General features: G+C 45.2%; 1 protein-coding gene across 2 annotated transcripts in view; it reads left to right on the top strand.

Moving 5' to 3' along the window:
- TTC39A (tetratricopeptide repeat domain 39A) overlaps positions 1 to 21,849 on the top strand; it is a 668,968-nt gene that overhangs the window by 213,870 nt on the left and 433,249 nt on the right. The window contains exon 1 of one of the 2 annotated variants that reach the window (XM_086952420.1): positions 11,887 to 12,347. The exons of the other annotated variant lie outside the window; for it this stretch is intronic. Coding sequence (XP_086808546.1) covers positions 12,187 to 12,347 — 161 coding nt within the window. The 5' untranslated portion in view covers positions 11,887 to 12,186. Of the gene's footprint in view, positions 1 to 11,886; positions 12,348 to 21,849 lie in introns of those variants that run through there. 2 annotated transcript variants of the gene reach the window in all.

Below are 21,849 nucleotides of genomic sequence, written 5' to 3'. Positions count from 1 at the left end.
AGTACCTGCTTCACTAATGAATGGCCTTTTTTAAAGAATAAAAAGGCCACTTATATTACTGCTTTTGCTACGTTATCCATCATCTGCTGCATAGTACTGCATATCCAATTCTTCAGTGCTGTAAACTAGTACTTACAAACATTCTATTCTGGAGGACAGATTTATATCTTTTCGAAAGTTCTGCTTTATTGTGCAGTACAGGAAGACAAATACATTTTGTTTCACACACTTGTGTTTTTAGGTGAACCTAGTTCTATGTATGTTGCAGTTTATTTTGCTGCACAATTCACTTCTTTTTTGGTCTTCTGCCATGTTTTTTAAATATGTTGAGCGTGGATTCAGCAGCCATTTAATCTCCCAAACATACTTTGGGATTGGATCACCACGTACACCTTGTTGCTGTTGTCATAAGGCCGTTTGAGCTCAGGTACAAAAAAAAACCATCTGCTTATTGCCCCTCAGATTAATATGTCCTCACAGCACTCAAACAAACATTAACTATTCCCTTGGCCGCTAAACAATTTCCACCTCCTTTAACAATTTCTTCTTTAACTTCATCTTGACAACTTCCGTTAGTGACGAACCCTTTTGCCTTTTCTCCTGACTCCAATATTTCTTTGCACCAAATCAGCCTATATGCCCCTGAACCAAGCCAGCCTTCCTTTCATTCCACCATTCTCCTCTTACTTTCCGTTGCTCTTTTCCCTGTTACCTCTAAACTTGTCCTTGGTGCCTTTTGATGAGCTTGACCTCTATAACTAATACCTCTTTCTCTGACTGCAGCTCTTTCCCAGTGCTCAACCTGCTGCTGAAGCCTATTGTCCCTGTACCAGAGTTGACTAGTAGGCTCAGTGCTTCCCTAGAGTAACTGCTTGGTTGTGAATTGAGTGCTGTGAAGCAATTACCACTCCCAAATCTCCCAAGGTGAAGAGGGCAGTACCTACCAATCCACCCAGTGCCCTGCAAGCCCCTCCTTGTGTGGTGTGCATTTAAACTTCATAGGAAATAACAATTGAATTTACCAACACTGTTGTTCTGTAATTACCACATTTCTTATAATCCTGATTCAAGCAGAAAAAAACTGCTACCACAAGATTCGGGACTAAGGAAATTTCTGTAATAAAGGCCTCCAGGCCGGCCTTAGTCCTGGTGGCACCCTTTGCGACAATGTTTGGCGACACCCCCCTCACTCCCCAATGACCACCTCGCCACGGATTCCCTCACTACCACCATTTGACAATGCCCCCTAAGTCTCCATTACCACTGTCTTCTAGATAAATTTAGTTTTATAGCGCCACTCATACCGGTTTAAGGTGTCAGAACACGTTACATCACACATACGTTGCACGGAGACAATCATACAAGTGTTAATTCGTGTTTCGAAAATGTTACATAAGACAGCGGCCTACAAGTTGTAGGATTCACATGTCATGCATGCTGGTAGGCAGTATAGTTTAAGAGTCCTTGGTCTGGAAAAGCACAAATTCAGAATTTAAAATGTAACACCATTGTGAGTGGTTTTCTTTAATAAGAAGACTTGATTTCTACCCAAATGAGCCCGTTTTGCAATACTAGGATAAGGAAAAACTGGTCAAAAAATGTTTAGCTGTAATATATTCCTTGCAGTTTGCATGCAGCTCTTTGGTGACAGTTAATAGCACTCAGCTATATATTAGTATTTTAACTTTTAAACTGCAAGTAACAAAAAGATCTCTGAGAAAAACCATAACCCATTGACCTATTTATAGTGAATGCACTTTGTGATCTGAATCGGACATGTTCTGTGCAGCAGGCATATTAACCTTCTGCACTATGATGAGTCAAAAGAAACTTCCACTTCCAGACAAAGCCCCGGTCTCTCCCCAGAAAGAACAATAATCACTGGAGTTATCCTGGCATTTTTATTGATACTTTGAAAATTGCTGGGGCAAGGAACATGGCATCAGGTGCTTTGAAAATTATTGATGTTTATGCATCATAATAAAAACAGCCAGTTGTTAAAAATACATAAATGTCTTTTGATTTTAGCAACCTTTTTGACCCTTCCAGCACACTTCCTGACCTCCGCCCCCATGGCCTGCTGATCACTGTTCTCACAAGGGCTCGAAGTAAATGAAGACAGCCTGGAAATGCAGCAAATAAACATCGCCCCACTTCCAGGCCATGTTCATTTACATGCAATTACAGAGGCATTCGCGCCCCCCTGGGAACCTATTCATGCCCCCCCAGGGGGGCGCGCCCCACAGTTTGAAGACCTCTGCTTTAAGGGGTCTGGTGAGAGTGACTGGTTTGTTTTCATCTTTAATTCAGGCATTTTGCCAGCCCGCTACATTACAGAGCTTTGTAGAAATTGAAAGCGGAAGGTTTAAGGAAAGGTTTGTGCTATGGAGAACAGGCATTCCTCTCAGAGGAGGCACGGGAGGAATAAATACGATGGCTGGCCAATTTGGAGGCCTTGAATGGCCATGCAATATTTGGTATATGTCCAGATTATGTGTTGGAAACACATGCAAGCCTCTTTGGTTGGGGGGGTCTTGTTTGACGCATCAAGAGTGGGCTTGCGAGGAGACTTTAGAACATATAAATGGTTTGGAAATGAAGGCCGGTCTTTTTGCTTTTCTAAGTTTTGATTGTCTCAGCGGTTCGGTATATAAACTGCTTGGGAGGAAGCAGGTCGAGGAATTTGACTCAGACTGCAAAGCAGATTTGGAGTTCTTGTCTAGTGCAAATGATAGGGTTACAGGTAGAGTATTTCCCAGGGCAATATAGTGACAGACTGGAATTCCAGATATCTCAGGGATGACAGCGATTGGAAGTTGAATGTTCAAATCATCCTGACAAATTTTTTTAGTTTGGAGGCCGCTTTGGGTCGATTTGTTTGCGTCAAGACTAGCATACCAGATAAGCCGTTATTACAGTTGGAGACTGAATCCTCTAGCAGAGGAAGTGGATGCTTTTCAGCAGGATTGGAGGAAGGTAATGGGGTAGGCATTTCCTCTGTTTGCAGTGATACAGAGAGTATTGTTGATGGTGAGGAGGAAGAGATGTCAAATAATTCTTGTGAGGCCTTTTTGGGCAGGACAGGCTTGGTTTCCAGGTCTGTTGCAGATGGCAATGGAGGAGCCCTTTTTGTTTCTGGAATCGGAGGCCGTACTATTCGTGCCAGGAGGGGCTTTACATCCTTCGGTCGTGAAAGGGGCTTTAAGCCTTCTTGTTTGGACAATTTCAGGGGAGGAGTGCAGGACTTTTGCAGCAGGCTCCCCTCACTCAGGGAGTCTTGGGCACCAGGGACATGGGAGATTATGTTGGCAGATGGAATAGATGGGTGTGTTGGTGCATGGTAAGGGATTTGGATCCCAGGGAAGCATCTGCCATAGAACTTTCGATTTTTTTATCACTTTGTATGAGAAAGGTTTGTTACAGAACTATAAATTGTTATAGGTTGGCGGTTGCAACAGCCATAGTTTGGTAGGACATTGCTCTATAGGGAGAGATCCTCTGGTTTGTAGAATAATGAAGGGTATTACGTTGCAGAGACCACCTAGGTCTTGGTACAGTTGTATGTGGGATGTGTGTGTATTTCTTTGTTTATTTGAAGGTTGGCCAATGAATAGGTTTTTTAATTTGAAGCAGTTGTAAGGGAAGACATCAGAAGGAGATGGTGCTTAGATCGAAGGTTACGACTGTGTTGAGAGTGATTGAGGTGAGCCTGCGGACGATATTGTATTTCTCTCTCAAACTCCACTTGGCTTACAACTGCTGATTCCACAACTCACGCTATACATCTCAAACGCACATTTAACAATAAACCTAAAAAAATCTAACATCTTATGCTTCTCTAGGACTCGCAAAAAAACTATCAAAATTTGTTTGGAGGATAAGGATAAATTCTTGTACTCTAAACCAGGTTGATGAATACAAATATTTGGGCATCTTACTAGATCGCCAATTAAACTATAAACATCATTGTTGTTGGTGTCCAACAATGATTGGCACCAAGGACTCTAAAACGCAAAATCTTGCCCAATCAATATTGTTAAAAAAACTGTTCTTAATTCCGCGCCATATTTCCCAAGCGCAAATATGCCTGGAATACGGATTAGCAAACCTGATTACGGCCAGACAAGGGGTCCTGGCCAGATATTACTGGCGAATGAGGGCCGCTGAAGATAACACGCTAGCCCATCACCCCTGGGAAAAAGTCCTAAAACAGAGTTTTGCATGTGGAATTGGTCTGCCTAGCCTTAGGCAAGCGCTTTTGTCGCTAAACCTGGAAGAAGCTTGGCATTCACCAATGTCATATCTCGCTTTTAAACAAATCACTAACAACGCCATCAAACTAGCATTGTTGCAAATAGACAAAGCATTAGTGGCTGGAAAAAGTCATGACTGGATTGTGATGCCAACGTATAAACAACTGAAACAACAATCCTATTTACAAGAATGCTTCAGGGATCACTATAAGAGGAATCTAAGCTTACTGAGATTGGGGTGGTTAAGGATCAAGGGAGAAGAGTCGCTATTACATCTATTATGTATTTGCCCGGCCTTACACAATCTAAGGAAGATCCTCCTGAGGTCAACCCTAAGAGAAACACAAGTCAGGACCTGCAGGGCGGCTGTGATAAAATGCCTTAGTGGGTCTTCGATACAACTTTCCTGCAAAACGATAAAACTCCTAACATTTGCAGCTCAAGAGCTCGAAAAAAAGGCAGCAGCAAAACAGGAACTAGGACATATGGACACTTTTGCAGCCGGACCCAGATCCTCCTTGACGCACTTCACAGCCTACTCTCCTCCCTCTTCTCCTTTATTCCAAGACACTGCAAGCACTTTACTTGAGACAGGGGGGACAGACACATTTAATCAAATATAAGACCTAGCGTGTGCTGCTTCCTTTTTCATAACCGTCATTTGCTGGCCTCATTCTTCTAATGAGCGGGCCATTGCCTTATAAAGTGCTACCCTTGTTTTTATTCCTCTTGTATATTTAAAAGCGCTCTCCCTGTTTTTACTCATCATGTATCTTTGTGCAATGCTCAGACGTGAGTCCCTTGCTCACTTTGCCACTGGATTCAGGCAAGCCGGGCTGAAGACGGCTGGAATGCCAGAAACCGGTCCTCGGAAGCTTCTTTCCGGTCCAGGGAAGATATGGCTTGGCAGTTCGGGCTGGACTGTTCCCTTGAGGCACAGGGTCAGACTGATTTGCATATAGCCATGTCTGAACTGGGGTGGCAGAGTGGGCTAAAGAACGGTGATGGATTAAACCCAGATCTTTTGACTGGGTCTGAGTGTTTGATTAATTCAGATGCTCCGTTCATCACCCTCCCCCCCCCCCTTTTGTACCGCCCACCACACAGAGGCATGTTTTATTCAAATGGTGGTATGTTCCACCCTTTTACAATTTTAACAAATCAAATAAAAGTATTTCTTAAAAAAAGAAGAGGGCATAAAGCCGAACTCTGGGGTACCCCATAACTCAAGGGTTTCTCATCTGAAACAAAAGGAAGGATGGAAACTTCTTGCGACCGGCCACTAAGGTAGGACTGAATCCAAGACAGGGGAATGCCCTGGATCCCTAGGTTGTGAGAGACCACGTTGAATGCCGCGAACAGGTCAAGGAGCACCAACATGGCTGCTTTATCAAAATCAACGTGTTCCCGGATGGTCTCAGAAACTTCTAGGAGGACGGTCTCAGTACTATAGCCGGATCTAAACCTAGACTGGAAGTCGTGAAAAAGATGGCGAGATTCTAGATAGCTGGAGAGATGTTACAGGAACTAATTTTTCCAAGATTATGGGTGGTGCTGGTAGAAGTGAAATGAGTCGGTAGTTTTAATAGACCATACAGTCGGCCTCGTTTTTTTCAGGATAGGCACTGAAAGGGCCTGTTTCCAAGTTGAGGGGAAGTTACCAGTGCAGAGTGAGGAGTTCCAAATCTGGTTTAATGGGAGATTTATGAGGGGAGCTAGTATGCTAAAGAACTGACCCGGGCAGGGATCCTTAGGAGAGCCCAATTTGCATGCAAGAAGTTTCTGGAGTGAGGCGCAGTAGGGATGGGGTGGAAAGTGTTCAGAGCATCACTGTTAGCTGACCCCGCAACAGGGATCAAGGGGTGGGGAGGCGGGGTAAACGTTGAGAATATATCCAGAATTTTTTCATGAAAAAAATCAGATGGCCCGTTACATAGATCCTGGGTGGGTGGAATTACACTTGAGGTGACAGACTGCTTTGTGAAGCCTTTGGCCATTTTAAAGAGTTTTTGGTGAGTTGCCAGCCATTTGAATTTTATTAATAAAATACTCTCTCATTGTGGAGCGTTTAAGTTTGCGAAAAGTTTTTAAGGCGGCTTTTTAGACTGACTTGGCCATAGGATCATAAGATGATCTCCAGCTGCGCTTCAGTTTCTTACAGAGACTTTTCTCAGACTGGAGCTCTGAGGTAAACCACTGGGCTGATGGCTTTTGTCTTGAAATAGGTTTTATAATCTGAATGGAGTACTTTTCCATATCACTAGGAGAACAAAGACTATGTCTTCTTCTTTATTCTATCCAAATTTACCATCCTAAGTTGTGTGTGGGGAGATGTATGAGAGAATATGTAAATAGAATGGAGGAGTTCAGAAGGGAAGAGATAGTCAGTTGTTGATTTTGTATGCATAATCTCTCAGGCCAGTAACTTTGGCAGCAATTGTCTGTTGGGTGAGGACTTGCATGTTTGAAGCTGGTTTTGAGTTCCAAAAGTATGGAGCACATTCAGTGAGAGGAGCAATGGCAAGTAAGGTGTTCAGGACTGGTGGACGTTTGGAGAAGATTTTGCATGTACCTGACTGGTCAAATGCGGGTTTGTTTGCGAAGTACTATCTGAAGCTAATGGAACATTTATTGTCTGTGGTATTAACACAGCTTTGAACACGTATAATGCTAGCCTCCAGTCTTGACATGACCTGTAGATTCTCTAAGTAGGTGTGAAGAGAATCTGGATTTCATTAAAGACACGGAGGCTAGCATCCTCCCTCCCTCCCTCCCTCCCTCCCAGGTAAGTATTTGGTGGAGGGAGTAATAGCAGATAAACTGTGTTATGAAAAGGATATGTTTTTTGTAGTATACGATGTTAGAAGAACATTTTATATTTTGTCATGTGTAGTTTTATTTCAGACACCGAGTAGGAAAGGAGCAAAAGAAGAGGAGAGTAATTTGCTGTTTCATGATAAAGCCATTTTGAGTTATGGGACCGGAGCAGCTTAATAGAGGAATATGGCTGCTGTGAAGAGAGTTATATGGGCTTAAGGAACATTCTAGTTCTGGAATTTTTGTGTTGGTGATGTTTTACATTAAAGTGCTGCACAGAGCTGGCAATAAAAGAAATAAGCAAAATGCTAGCCTCCGTGCATGTAACGCAGAGTTCCAGCTTGCCAAGGTTAAGTTGGTGAGTGAGAATTTGCATCTACAAGCATGATTTTGGGGTACTAGAAAGCTACCCGGTGTGATTTTCTCGATGCAGGCGTTCACGGCAGGTTGTGACTGTTCGCGTTGAGAATGCTGCCGCTTGAGTGGAAAATCTACTCCAGCGGCATAAAAAAGCAGCTCCCTCTGGCATGCCCCATGGCGCTGTTCGAGCTGACATTACAGCACGGAACAAGCTCCCAGGGCAAAAAATCATAGCGAGCAGCGCGAAGTGCTGAATCCCTCATGCTCGTGGAATCTCACTGAGTTTTTGTACAACTTTGCGGAATTCCGCAAGTTCTGCCCATGCCTACTGTCATTTACTGTTGAAGATGATTATTGGCCGGAGATCCCAAGCTCTGGGGTTATCCTTCATAGGATTATGGAGCCCTCGCCCACTGAAGTTTTATGCTACATCACTGAGCCTGCTCCTCGTTGGGCAGGCGCTGTAATGCCCGACAGGCACCTACAAGGGGGCTCTTTATCGAAGATCTTTTTCCTATGCGAGCCCGCTGAGGTATGCCTAATCTGATAATGAAATGCAGTAATGTGTGATGTGCTGCAGGGTGGGTGAAACAATATGAATTGAAATAGGCTCCAACTCCATGGACACTTTTGATCAAATTATGGGGAAGTAGGTCTGATTAAAAAGAAAGTGCAAACGAAACCCCTTAATGCCCCAGTGTCTACCATAAATAAATGTGTCCTTAACTGTTGCTCACGGAAACCACTGGTTCAAATTGAGCACGGACTGTCCATACTGATTACCTGCACTTCTTTGATTTGAATGGGAGAGTACCTGCCATTCCCAGCACTGCTACAATACATTTAAATGGGTGAATACCAGCACTTCTCAGGAACAAACAAATACTAAATAGTGAGTTCCGGCACTTCTATATTTCCATTTAAAGCACTCCTACATTTTGTGGAAAGACTACCGTCCCGGGAGAGTTAATTCTGACAGCTGAAATGCTTCAGCTGCAGTGTACGGCAGGGAGTCTTCTGTGATATGAAACCGAGGGAGGGGAAGGAAGTAAATAATTTTTCTTGCCGGGGTGCCTCCTTGCCTGAAAGAAATGTAAACCTGTGTAATTTGATAATTTGCAAATAAAAAGGGAGCCTGGAAGCGTTGTTGGCTTTAATTGATGGAATCATTTGAAGCTTACTGATGACACAAATGTATTCTCTTTGAGTGGTATTGCGAGGGAGTTCTATAGTGCAAGTTTAAAATAATGACTTAAATATTCATAGTGCTTTCTGTCACAGACTAGGACCTCTTTGCACTTGTAGGAAAGTGCCCCTTCGTTGCATGGTTACCCCCCCCATTTTTGCCAGACATCTGATACAACCTGACTTGATGTGCCCTAGGGCCCTGCCAATCAGGTTCATAGGGCCTATGTTCTTTCCCAAATTGGAACCTTTGTATCTACAATTGGCACATCCCTGGCCACCGGCAAGCCCCTTGCAAAAGCTACCATGGGTATCAAGGGCACTGTGACCAAGGAAGACCTCTGAGGGCTGCTGCACCCATTGTGCCACCCTTCGGGGCCCTGCACCTTAACCTACACACACTGCCACAGCAGGCTGCATGTTTTGGTGCAGAGGAAAGTGAAGAGTCAGCATTGCACACACCCCTGCGTGCCATGCCTGCAATCCACTGCCTAAGGCCTAGGTAAGTCAACCCACTAGCAGGGTGCACTAGTCCTAAGGTGAGGGTACAGATTCATGAGCCCTGTACCCCTACCGTGTCAAAGTCCATTCATAGACATTGTAGGTGTAGCAAAGCCAATAAAGAGTATATGTCTGGGCATTGATCACTACAAACTCCACAGCTCCATAATGTCTGAGAAAACTGAAAGGTTTGGTAGCAAACTTCTCAGCACATTAAACCCACACTGATGCCAGTGTGGGATTAAATGCAAAATGCACTCAGTGGGCATCTTGGAGATGCCCTCTGAAAAACGACTAGCCCTGATGTGTGGCTCGTGGATGGCTGTCTGCCATTGCCACCACCTTACATGTTTCTGGACCCCTGGGTAGAGGGTCTCCACTCTCTGGGTCCAGAAACAAACCCCATCCTGGGGAGAGGTGTCATACCTCCTCCCCCAGGATGGGCTGCACCCACAAAAGGGGAAGCTTCAAAGGCCTACCCCCTTTGTTAGCTGACCCCGGATAATCCGTGGGAAATTCAAGTTAGGAAGAGAGGTGTGCCCACCGTTGCCAATCCCACGCCACTGGTGAGGGAAGCGAGGTGAAGCCCATGTCTCAGTCCCCTCCATCTTGGAGATAAGATGATTCAGCCAATCAGGAACAGGCTTATGCCCCCTCCCACTGGAGGGTGGCAAAATAGGGGGTGTACGCACCCCAAGGAAGGGAAACATTGGTCCCAACCTACACATCCCTTTAACACCACTAAATCTAGTATTTAGGGGTGACCCAGACCCTTGCCTCCTGCGATTCAAGGAAGAAAGAAGGACCGAAGAGCCTTTCTGACCTAGGAAGAAACTGAGGACACCAACTGACTTGGCCCCAGCCCTACTAGCCTGTCACAACCACAACCTGCCTACAGTGAAGAAACTGGTGTTTCCCGCAGCAGCAAACCCCCAGGCCCCAGAGGACCTACCCTGCTCTCAACTAACAGACTGTCTCCCGTGAGGACCGGATTTGCTCAAACCAAAGACTAAACCATTTGAGTCTGGACTCTGTGATTCTGCACCTGGACGCCACGGCCAGAGGTCGAGTGGTCCCATACTTAAAGAGGTCCCCCCAGCGATCCTTAGTTGGGATCATGGGACCGCTGACCTCCCACAAGCTTCAAAACTAACCCCGGAGCCTCCACTTGAAGGGTCCCCTTGACCCGGACCAAAGGCAGTAAGACAACTACTCCCTTGAACTAAGTGGTCCAGGAAGTCCGACTGCATCTGTCTGACTGTAATAGATTGCATCCTAAGGAAATCAACGCCGAAGACACCCCAGCCCGCTATGCCTTCCCGGCCTTGGGCGACCCAACAGACGGTATCCAAGCATCCTCCCAGTTCCCCAGTCGCCTTCCCAGTAGTTGGTCACCTGCAAGAATTCCCCCCGACTGAGCCTGCAGCTATCCAATACCGACGGTCTCCACTGAGAAGCGCAGGGACAACAACGTCCGCTTTACCTCCTACACCGGGCCGCCTCAGTGCCGCTGGAGGTGCAGGTCTTGTGTCTGTCGTTGACCCTTGCAGTGCCGACCACACCCTTTGGACCTTTGTTCCCACATTCAAATGGTCTGCTTGCCAGTAGACCCCAACCAAAGGCCCTTTTAGCTGCTAGGTACTGTTGGGCCCCTGCACCTGACTGCCCCTGTGCAGCTGGTAGTGAAACTAGTGTCAACCTGGAGCTTGGGGAACCTTGGTCTTAACCCTGAAACCTCAACCTCCTAAGTTAAATACTTACCTCTGTGCTCGATATCCATTTTTCCTCCCACAGGGACTCCTAGTATGAGATTTTGAATCTAGAAAGTGTTCTATGTAGAACTGCTAATGTGTGGGCAAAAGTGAGCTCTATTGTAACGTAATCAGAGAGTATTTACTGTGTAATGCCAAGTACTCTGAAAAGTGATATCAACCTGTAACTGTTACAATTATCTGAACAACTGCATTTCCTTGAACAGTTGTACATTCGAAAGTACGTATTAACTGTCTGTAACAAGTCCTAATTGTTTCTATAAATAAACCATAAGTATACCTATTTTAGACGTGCCTAATTGGTCTGGATTCTGTCTCTGAGCGTGTGACATCAGCCTTGATTGAGTGAACACAATAAATGCTTAACACACCCTTCTGAGAAGCCTAACTGCTCGACCACACTACCACAAATAGAGCTGTTAGTGATTATCTAATGTATCCTCAAATATACCTCTGGGGATCCCATGGACTCTGGGCACACTATACCTTACTTTGGTAAAGTTTTGCAGAGCCAGCTTCCTATAGCACTAAACATACATAAGTCACTATTCAGTGGCGTAACGCAAAATGATGCCAACCCCTGCAAAGTGTGATGCGAGGCCCCTACGTCATAGATATTCGTTGTCTTGGGACTGAATGGGGACCCCTGAAGAACTGAGGGACCCCCTGAAAAGTTGGGTCCCCCTGCACCATTGTGGCTACAGGGGCCTGTGTTACACTCCTAGCTGTTCTGCACTGCTCCCCCAGGATTCAGTTCTGTTGCCCTTCGTTCCAGACACAGACGTGTGCAGTTCATTCACTGATAGAAGTTTCACAATGCACTATGGTGCATTTCCCACTCGTGCCTTTCACGTGCATTTATTTTTCATTTACGGTGTGCGTTATTTTCTGCATGGTTACCTGAAGGTGAAAGACCAAAAAGTTACAGGAAATGTTTTTTTTTAGCCACGCCTTTGACCCACGCTCACTCGCCCCGCCCCCATTGTGCACAGGATCACAGTTGTCATAATGTTGTCAATGCACTTGGACGCTGATGCTGATGCATGCATTTATGCATTTTTTAATATTGACTTTTCGTTGATTGCTTGGGTCCAATGGGAAGTCCTGCGCGGGGATTCCCAACAGTCACGAGCAGCCACTCTGCCTGTCTGCCTCCTATAGACAGGCAGCGAGTCTGGCCACAAGCAGCAGTGCAGTCCCCAGTGTGACGTCCCTGTCATGCACTTGGCGTGTGGGAAGTGATTCACCACTGGACGCGAGGCTTTAAATTAGGCTAAAGCTGACAATGAGTAAGCCTGATGCAATCAGTTTGCAGAGCGTGCCCTGCCCCGGGCTCTCTGTGTGACAGTCCTTCGGAGCCGGGACGCAGTACTGCCTCCCTCCCCTGCAGGCTGAAGACGGACGCGCGGACTGCTGCGAGCACCATGTCCAGAAACGCCAGCGCCCCTCCGCCGCCAGGGTAAGTGGGGTCCTGCCCTTCTCTTCGCGCTTTGGAGGTGTTTGCTTGCGGGGGTGGCGCCGCTGGGGGCACCGTCCCATACTCAGTCAGTGGGCACCGTTCGGTGCCCGCGCCACCTTCCAGATGCGCAGCGCTGGTGTTTGTAGGCACTGGTACATTTGGCACGTGGATATGAGAGGGGGGGGGGTGATATGGGTAGGGGGCGCCGCTCCCTTGCCCCAGGGTCACCCCAGCAGCCCCAGGAGAGTGACTTACAGGGACTAGACTTGTTTCTTTAATGGAAACACGACCGGTCGCTGTCTCTCACTAGAATGGTTTACAGGGTTTAATCCATCCTGTTCTACACAACATCGCGTCACCAACCTGTATTTATTTACCCAGATCTGAACACTGCTCGCGAATATAATAAAACCGAGGTAAAGAATGTTCAGAAAAGCTACAAGAGGCACACATATGTAAGCTGAGCTCTCGCGTTGTCTGTTGTTGCATTTCTTGGGATACGAAGGACGCTGCGTTCTCTTCCACTGGGTACAAAGAATGACAACTCTTCAGAGCGGCTGCCCCCGGTCTGAGAGGCGCTGACCTCTCAAGCCACAGCGGCCCGTGTTTACCAAGGGCCGATGGACCGAGGTGACTGCAAGAAAACCACCGCAGCATTGAAGAGACGGACGTTGTCTTTCAAGTAAATACTTTATCAAAAGGAGTGCACAGAGGAAAGCATTTTTTAAATAGTAATGTATCCTCTTAGCATGTTGGGTCACCTGCGTTATGATACTCCAGAAAGCGCTTATGCTGCGCAGAGATTTGCCTGTGCTGGTAGTCTCAGGACGACCCATGCTGCAGCGACACTGGAATTATGCGGCAGAGGAGGGAACCAATTATGCGGCAGGGTTGAGTAAATTAAGCAGCACCGAAAGACAAATTATGCCGAAAAATGCGGTAGATTTTGCGATAGTATTTTTCAATTATTTTGACATTTTTACACTTGTTTTATTGCACCTCATTAGTACTGGTCTAACACTCAAATATAGCAACAGCTATAGGACCAGTCAGCCTTAGCAAAGGGTCTTCCGCTGCGCAGTAACACGTTGCTGTGTATTTAGTAACTTTGAACTGTTTGAGCTAGAAACAATCTTTTTTGTTAAAATATACGCTCTGACAGTCTCTGAAGGACCTATGCTGCCGTCGACAGCGGTTCTGTGCGGCCACTCACTCATTCATGGTCTCGGGTGCCCCCAGACTCCTCCGGCGCACTTTCTCCTCCTTCGCCTCCAGTCTTCCGTGTTTGCACGCCCTCCCCCTGCGTGCTTGACAGCCACAATGTTTGCTTTCACATGCGTGCACTCCACACCCAAATGTACACAATGCCGGCACCTCCCGGGCACTCCGCGTGCGCCTCTGCAGAGCTCCTCGGTGACCGCGTCTAGGAGGGGCTGAGACCCGGAGGCAGATAGCTGCAGCCTGGTGTTACGTCACAGTATTACTCTGCATTCAATGACGCTTCTCCATGCTATGATAATACATTTGTAGTGCTTCGCACTCTCCTTCTGCCGTCTCCTAGCGCTGTAAATAACAATCATGTCCTCTGTCTAGGATGTGTTGATGGCGGCAGCAGAGATGTCTTGGAGCAATCCTTCGAGGCCCTACACAGAGGCATTCTGGGACTTTCCCCTGTAAAGCTGGTGTCAAGTGCAAAAGGCTGTAGGTGGCCTTCTTTGCGCCTTGGTGTCCAATGAGGCGCTTTCATCGCTAGGCACTATTCACTCATTGGTTTTTGTCATTAACAGTCCGGCTGCACGGTTCTGTGGTTCTTGCAATAAAAGGCACAGGGTCCAATGTACAAAGTTAATTTAGGACCGATGGACTCTTTTATGTAGGATTAACTTAATTCTTCTGTAAGTAGCATGGTATTTACAAAAGGTTATGGATAGGAAATGTTCTGGCAAGTTTTGTCTCTCTAGTCCCTTAGGGTGGGTGTTCAGGGTGGGGTGGTGCGTCAGAGAAGAGGTTGGGAAAATTCCATTCATATGTCGTTCATCGATTCTCTGGTTTGACTTTCTAGGTATTTATCACGTTTTGTAAGTGCATTTCTCGCACTTATCCGCACAATTAACTTACAAGTGAAAGGCGCCGACATAACAGTGAGTGAAAGGAAAGCCCTAGTGGGTGATTAGCGCCTGGATACCCTGTCGGATGACTCGCCGCGCTTTAGGAGTCCTGATTGATTGAAAAGTCGGGAAGAAGCACCAAACCTCACCATTTTTTCAAGTGCAGCCGAAGAAGGGCACGAAAGCGAAATACAGTTTCAAGGGAGAGAAGAAATGATTTAAAAAAAAAAAGTTAAATTAAGACTGTGTAAAATTTCTTAAACGGGTGTTTTATTCAGTGTGTAAAATATGCAAATTTAGGACCAGTAAACAGATTTAATTGTTTCTTAGTAATTCCAAAGTAACTTATTATTATTCCTTATATTAGTTAAAAGGTACAGCTGTTTAGAAGGGGAATTTAGTAAGTAGAGAAGTAAATACATTTCTATTTTAGTGCATTAGTCCCCATTTTTTGTAAGACTTCTCGGTACAGCTCATGCAGCGGACTGGATTGGCGCCCACACAGATGAGCCCCATCTCACTCGTCCGCTTCTTAATTCGTTTTAGATAGCTACAGCTTTTAGCCTCGGCCATGAATTAAATTGTACATCATGTTCATTGCTAAATCAGTGATTACGTTGGTGTTGTGTTTTCAGATCTCACTATCATCTAGGAATTGCAAATTTATATAGTGTTAATAACCAGGGTGATAATTCTTCAACTATATCAAGCGCTTTTTCTATTCAGTCTTCATTGTTTCTGTATATAGATGTTTATTTTGACATACTAAAGTTTTGTCTCTTCACTAAAATCCCAAACTTGGCTGGACGGCCACATCTCTGATAACTGTATTGCACTATACCTCTGCTCAACTGTTCTTCATCTCCAGGGCCGGATTGGCCCTGCTGGGCACTGGGTATTTCCCCAGGACGTGGAAGCCATGGAGGCCAGATTTGACTCGGGTGCAGGTGCACTGGCCCTTGGAGTTGCCAGCAGCAGTGTTCTGCTCCAATCTCACGTGGGCACTGACTGTGCTTCTGGAGTATCCATTGACCCCGCTCTCTGGGCTGGCACTAGTCTAGGCTTGTCGTGGCACAGCAGTGCTGTTTCGCAGTGGGACGCAGGCAGGACTGGGGCCAGACGCTGTTGATGAACTTCTCTTGACCGTTTCCCACTTTCCCACTGGTAGGCCCGCTGGTCAGCAGCGGTGATGAAGGCACTGGCTGGATATTGATATTGATATTAAATGCATTTGTAAAGCGCAGCATATACCCGGAAGCACTTTGGCGCTGTCTGTGATCAATAAAAAATGAATTTTTTAGTTGGTAAAAAGTCAGGTTTTTAAAGGTTTCCTAAAAGCCAAAAGATTGGTTATAGACTTCAATGATTGGGGGAGACTATTCCTTTAAACGGCAGTGTTTCTGATAAAACTCCTGCCACCCCAAGGCATCAGTTTGTAAGACAGAACTACCAGATTTATTTGAAAGCTAGAGCGTAAGGACCTAACTGGAGCTAACCATTTTAGATGATTTTTACGTAATCTGGGCCAGTTTCTTGTAGAGTTTTATATGCAAGACATAGCGCCTTACAGGTGATACATTTTTCCACAGGAAGCCAATGTAGTTGTTTCAGGGCTAGGGATACAGATTCAGACCTAGGCATGTCAAAGAGCATCCTTGCTGCTGCATTTTGCATTTTCTGGCGTTTTTTCAATGATTGGGTTTGAAGCCCTTGAAAAAAGACCATTACAGTAGACTAGTCGTGCCGAGACTAGAGCAATATCCACGGTCTTTAGCAGATCAAAAGTAAGCAGCTGTGCGATCTTTTTTTTATTATTTTTAGAGTATAAAAGGAAGTTGAAATCACTTTGTTAACTTGTACTTTAAAGATTAGTTTATCGTCTACAGTCACACCCAAGTTTTTCGCCTTATTAAAATGAATGAGGGCCGGGCTGAGGGCTGAGTGTGCAGTGTGCACACAGCCGAATTAGAGAGAGAGAGAGAGAGAAGGAGAGCATGCTTTAAAATTATATGCTAAGGTAAACACATTGTTTAAAAGTGCAGCTACTGTCTCACACAGGACAACATGGTGGATGGCACCAGGTTGGATCCCTTTGCAGCTCTGGGGCCATCCTATGATTTGCTCCCCAGATGTATTTGTGTACAGTTGCAATGGCGGGGCTTCGCCTGTGTGATTTGTGCCCAGCAGGTGCCAGCCAATGCACAGATCTCCACCGAGGGGAAAGTTTCATTAGCTGGATCTGCTGCACGAGTTAGGACTGCAGATTTTGGACCGACCAGCTTGGGCATGGTTGGGCAAGGGCAAGCTCAGTGACCACCGTGCACCGTAGAGAGAGTGCGAGCCCTGCCGCTCAGCGGAGCCCCAGCGTAGCACTTTCCCAGACTGGTGCTTATCGAGTGCAAGTCAGAGTGAGCCTCGGGTAAGAAGCAAAGCCAAGAGGAAAAGTTGATAATTGTCCTGTAGTTTGCCAGTATTGTTGGGTTAACCAGTTACTCTTCAGCCCGCCAAGTCACTGTGGCCTGTTCTGACTCATTTTCAAATGTCTCTGTTGAAAACAGCTGTGTTCCACTGCTTAGGCTTGCAGGGATCTTAGGAAAATAAAATGATTGGTCGAATGCTTGAATTAAACTCAGCCACTGATGATTACTCTCAACTTCTTTCCAGTCCATCACTTTTTGTTACCACTGTTCCACATTAGACCAAGACTACCCATATGAAAATCAGATCTGGTTCTTCTCCAGTAGAGGTGACAGCCCTCATCAGCCAGGCCAGCTTGGTTCCAGTGGCATGGACCAACCTCAACTGCCAGGACATGCGCAGAACACAAGCAACCCCTGACTGGTTTGGCCTATTTGGGCCTCATCCGCGACACGAATCTTGATTCCTGTTGCAAGAGAACATGGGCCCAAAGCTTGGGCATACCTGTTGTTGCACTTAGGGTGTCGCGCCTAGAAAAACAAAAAGGTGATGGGTGGAGCGCTAAAATTAATCTTAGCCACTGCTAATTCCTCGGGACTGCATGCCAGCTCATCATTTCTGCGCGCACTGTTACTCTAGGCTGCAAACAGCTATTTGCAAATTAGACCTGGGCCTGCTCCAATAGGAGCACTTCGCATGAACGGTCAGACCAGCGAGCTTGGAGTGATAGTCTATTTTTTGACCATTCTCTCTGTGCTTGAGCCAGGGGTGCATGTCATGGCCCCTAACTTTTAACTGTGCTCAAACTATCAGCCTCGTTTATTGAGTGAAATTTGAATAATCTCGTTGCTGTGAACCTTGATTACTACGGTGATAACATATTTACTGTGTGCGCCTTTCATACATCCCTGCTCTGATTCCCCTTTATCTTTGAAAAGGTTACCATTCTTTAGCAAATTTTCTTAAAGACAAATGTGGAGAGCAAGTGGCAGCTTGCAAATATGTTTTTTACAGCCCTACAGAGTTCAGACGAGGAGCGTGTTGATGAATCCATCTTCAGAGTGAGTTGGGGACTTTTTTACTCTCACAATTACTGTGTCTGATCCACTTTCGAGGACACAGTACATGATAAGATCCATGTGTACTTGAATGTTGTACTATTGTTTTTTTCTGGTTTTGTCTTTTTTTACATCTGTACAATTCGAAGGACTACAGCTTGTTGGTTATGTTTATTTTATATTTGAGTTTTGCAGTTTGCAGTGGACCTAGCGTATTTAGTGTAAATTCAAGTTTAGGATAGCAATGACAAAGCAAGTTATCTTTGGTTGAAGTGGATTGTGTTTACTTGCATGGAAATTTAAGTGCTTAAGTGGTTACTTTTTGGCAGAATCAAATCCCTTGTCCAGGAAAACTTTGAGTAATGTATTGTAATCTACTCTGAACTGCAAGCGGCTGAGTGCTGCTGCTCATGGACCTTGACTATAAGATGACATGGGGAATCAAGTGATATCTCATTTGAGTGTCCATATGGGAAGAAGAGTGTCTTAACTGTAGATGAGGTGTCGGTGCATTGGTAGTTGGATTTGAACACCGACAGAATTCTCTGTCGGAGAGCGTTTTCATTTGTGAATAAATGTCAGCTTAAACCACTCAACACCTTTACTCTTTCTAGAATCAGGTTGGATAAAGGTCCCTGAAACCTATCTTAAATGATCATGTGTTATAAATGAAAGCTCTGTCTTTGTCACTAATGTGGTATTGTGGTATCTTTATATTTATGGGAAGTATGGCCACAAAACAAGCTTTGAATACATTAATGACAACATAGTAAGATTTATGAAATGTCAATATCAGCTTGTTGAACTTCAGTGATTCTTACCTTTATCCATTTTTAGCACTGTCTTGACCCGTGTTAACTTCTCCACAATTATTTTTGGAATGCCACATCTGAGTTTGTTCTCAATCATTATACTGATTATATGTTATTGGAAAATTGGCTTTCTACATCAGACGTAGAGTACAGCAATTGTGATCCTTAATACTGTAGTGTTATCAACAATTAACTTCTTAAAAGACCTGCGGAAGACACTTGTTTGATGAAACGTGGTAGTGACAGGAAGAACAGACCTGGATTGCACTGCGTATTAGGATGAGTTGCTGGAGAAGATACAAGTGAAATAAATAACCATTCTTTTGCAATGTGTGCCACGAATCACAGCAGTGCTGTTCTTTTGGAGACCCCTGGTGAGAGGTCATTGTTAATCCTGGCCAATCACAACATTTTGATGTATTAGAACATTTGGTGCTATATTTGGAACATTGTAGGTGGTCAGTCTTGTACTCTTGTAGCACACTGTTTGTTCCTTGCTTATGGTTAGTTTTCCTGTTGCAGACAAAAGCCCTTCTTACCCTCTCCCGGAAAGTCCATCAAATTAAGATTTTTACACTATTGGGAGAAAGGTGTAATCTCTAAACAACCACGATTACAGTGAAACCGCAGTTAAAGGAGATCAGTTCATGTTCACAAAGTGTTGAGGGGATACAATTCTATTTACAGCAATTGTAATGACCCCTGATATTTTTTTTAGCACTAAACAACCTTTATTTGATGATAAAATTGGCAAATTATGCAGCATAAAGTGAATTCTTTGGTAAGTGCAGCAAACTTCTATGTACTTGGAAATCACTGTGGCTACAAAATAATCTCTTTCCAGTACCCTTAGCTATTATCCACAACCACACATAGTGACAAAAAAAACCTACATATTGCGTTTGTCCACCAGCCTGACCAGCATAGTTTAATGGGAAATCTCTAAAAGTGGTAGCCTTTCTCAGTCACGATATATTCAATGTACTCGGCAAAAAGCCAGTTGACTAATCCTTACTCCTGGAAAGATAAATAATTTCAGATTCACTGTTTGTGTGGGTTTATTAGTTCAGATCACAAAAACATACAAAGTGACTCTGCTTTCCTCTCTCTACATTGAACACCTTATTAGAACATATCTGACCATACTGGCCTCTCGCATTAATGTACATACCTAGGTAAATCTCTGTCTAGGCATATGGAAACCATACTGGGTCGTATTATAACCTGGTGTGCCTGAAAATAGCAGCAGTGCAAAGAAAGGAAACAAAACCCATGACCCCATTGGACTCCGAATTTTTCTTGGGATGCTTGTTTCCGGTCCAGGGAAGACCTGCCTTGGCAGTTCAGGCTGGACTGTTCCCATGAAGAACCGGGGGAAACAGATTTGCATATGGCTGGTTCTGGACTGGGGTGGCGAAGTGAGCAAAAGAATGATGATGCATTAAACCCAGATCTGGGACTGGGGGTGAGAGTCTGAAAAGTTTCAGTGCTCCGTCCATCATCTCCTTGTGTTAGAATCTGATACAATACCATATTTTAACTGTTGTCTAACTGACAAGTACCTTAATAGTTTAGAATCCGGTCATTTAGCTTAGCTAAAAGGACAGTTCTTCCAATTCGTCTCTGGAAGAAAGTATCACAATTTTTTTCTTATCTTCTGAACTCTCTCAAATATCATGAATTTTGTCTGTTTGGTACGGTGGCTCACTTAGACCCGGGGCGTGAAGGCTGGGCGGGGATTCCTCATGTGGATTCCTCGAATGCTGCTGCACCTTCCTTCCTGCATTCTTTCGGTGACTCTGCTCTCAAGCTGGAGGGGATGGATGGCTGCGTGGGCGCTATATCTCCATCCCCTGGTTAGAGAAGCCTGGCTTTGGAAAATGATTGGTTTCAGTCACCTGGAAGGTGACTCAGCTGTTCTCACTTTATTCTAAGAAACTAAACTGGTACACTAAAGCAAGGAACTCATTCTTGCATACCACGAATGGTGTTCCTGTGTTTTTCACTTGGCATTCTCTAGTATGTCAAATCACAGCAGACTTGTAGAGCGCGGCTAATCACCCGTGAGTGTATTCGGCCGCTGAGAATCCTGCTGCAGGGCTGGGGCTCAGTCAGCCAGCTCTCGAGTCTTTTCCTGAATTCCAGCAGAGAGGATGAGGTCGCTCCAGGCCTTAACCGCGCGGTAGGAGAAGGAACGTCCTCTGCTGATGCTTCGGCCTATGCGAGGGGTGTGAGCGGAGAATTATTGATCAGCTTCCTCTGTTAAAGTCTAAAATGTCTTGTAGACTATCTATGTAGGAAGATTGGTTGAAACCACGAATAGCTTAACACCTTGGCTGCTATGGCTTTTCCCCTCCTGTGCTGAATATTATTGAGATCCATTGTTCATGACGAGCTCAGCTCGTCATCAGCACAGCTCAACCGTGCCTCATGACGAGCTGAGCTCGTCATGAGCATCGAAGGGGTTAATGACTGAACCTAATATCCATATTACCTGGACCTCGGCAGACTGTGGGTTGGAACTCGGGTGGGCTTGTCCACCGGGCTACCTCATAAGACACATTCCCCGTTCTTCTGGTAGGGGGGGTGGAGTGGGCTACATCTATAGAGATTCTATATCTCTCTCTACACTGGCTGTGAAAGAGGTGGTAGGTTTTGAGCTCATGGGCTTCTCCATAATGGCCCAGGGCGGCACCTTGATTGCAGGCCTTTTATGCTATAGACCCCCCTCGTCGACCACAACAGCCCTTCAGTCACTGATCGATCTAATCTATGATCTTTCTAATTCTCATGCCAAGTTCTTAGTTCTGGGCGATATTAATCTTTGGCCCTCTGGCCCTCATGATCTGGCCTATAGGGAACTTTGCCAAGCTTGCGGTAATATACAACTCGCTCAGCTGGTCTCATCATCTACACATAATAAGGGGCATACCTTAGACTTGGTTTTTGCAGACAAGGAACTGGTTGTGGTTAATGAGATCGTAGCTCAATGCTGGACTGACCATGCATTGATCAATATGTCCTTTGTCTTGCCCATTCTGCTGAAATCAAGTACCTTGAATGGCACGAAGTTTTCTCGACAATGGTCGCGTCTGCTGAGGGAATC

The sequence above is a fragment of the Lissotriton vulgaris genome, chromosome 1_1 (assembly GCF_964263255.1).
Source record: "Lissotriton vulgaris chromosome 1_1, aLisVul1.2, whole genome shotgun sequence".
In the NCBI taxonomy this organism is placed as follows: Eukaryota; Metazoa; Chordata; class Amphibia; order Caudata; family Salamandridae; genus Lissotriton; species Lissotriton vulgaris.
This window is presented reverse-complemented; position numbering and strand designations above follow the sequence as displayed.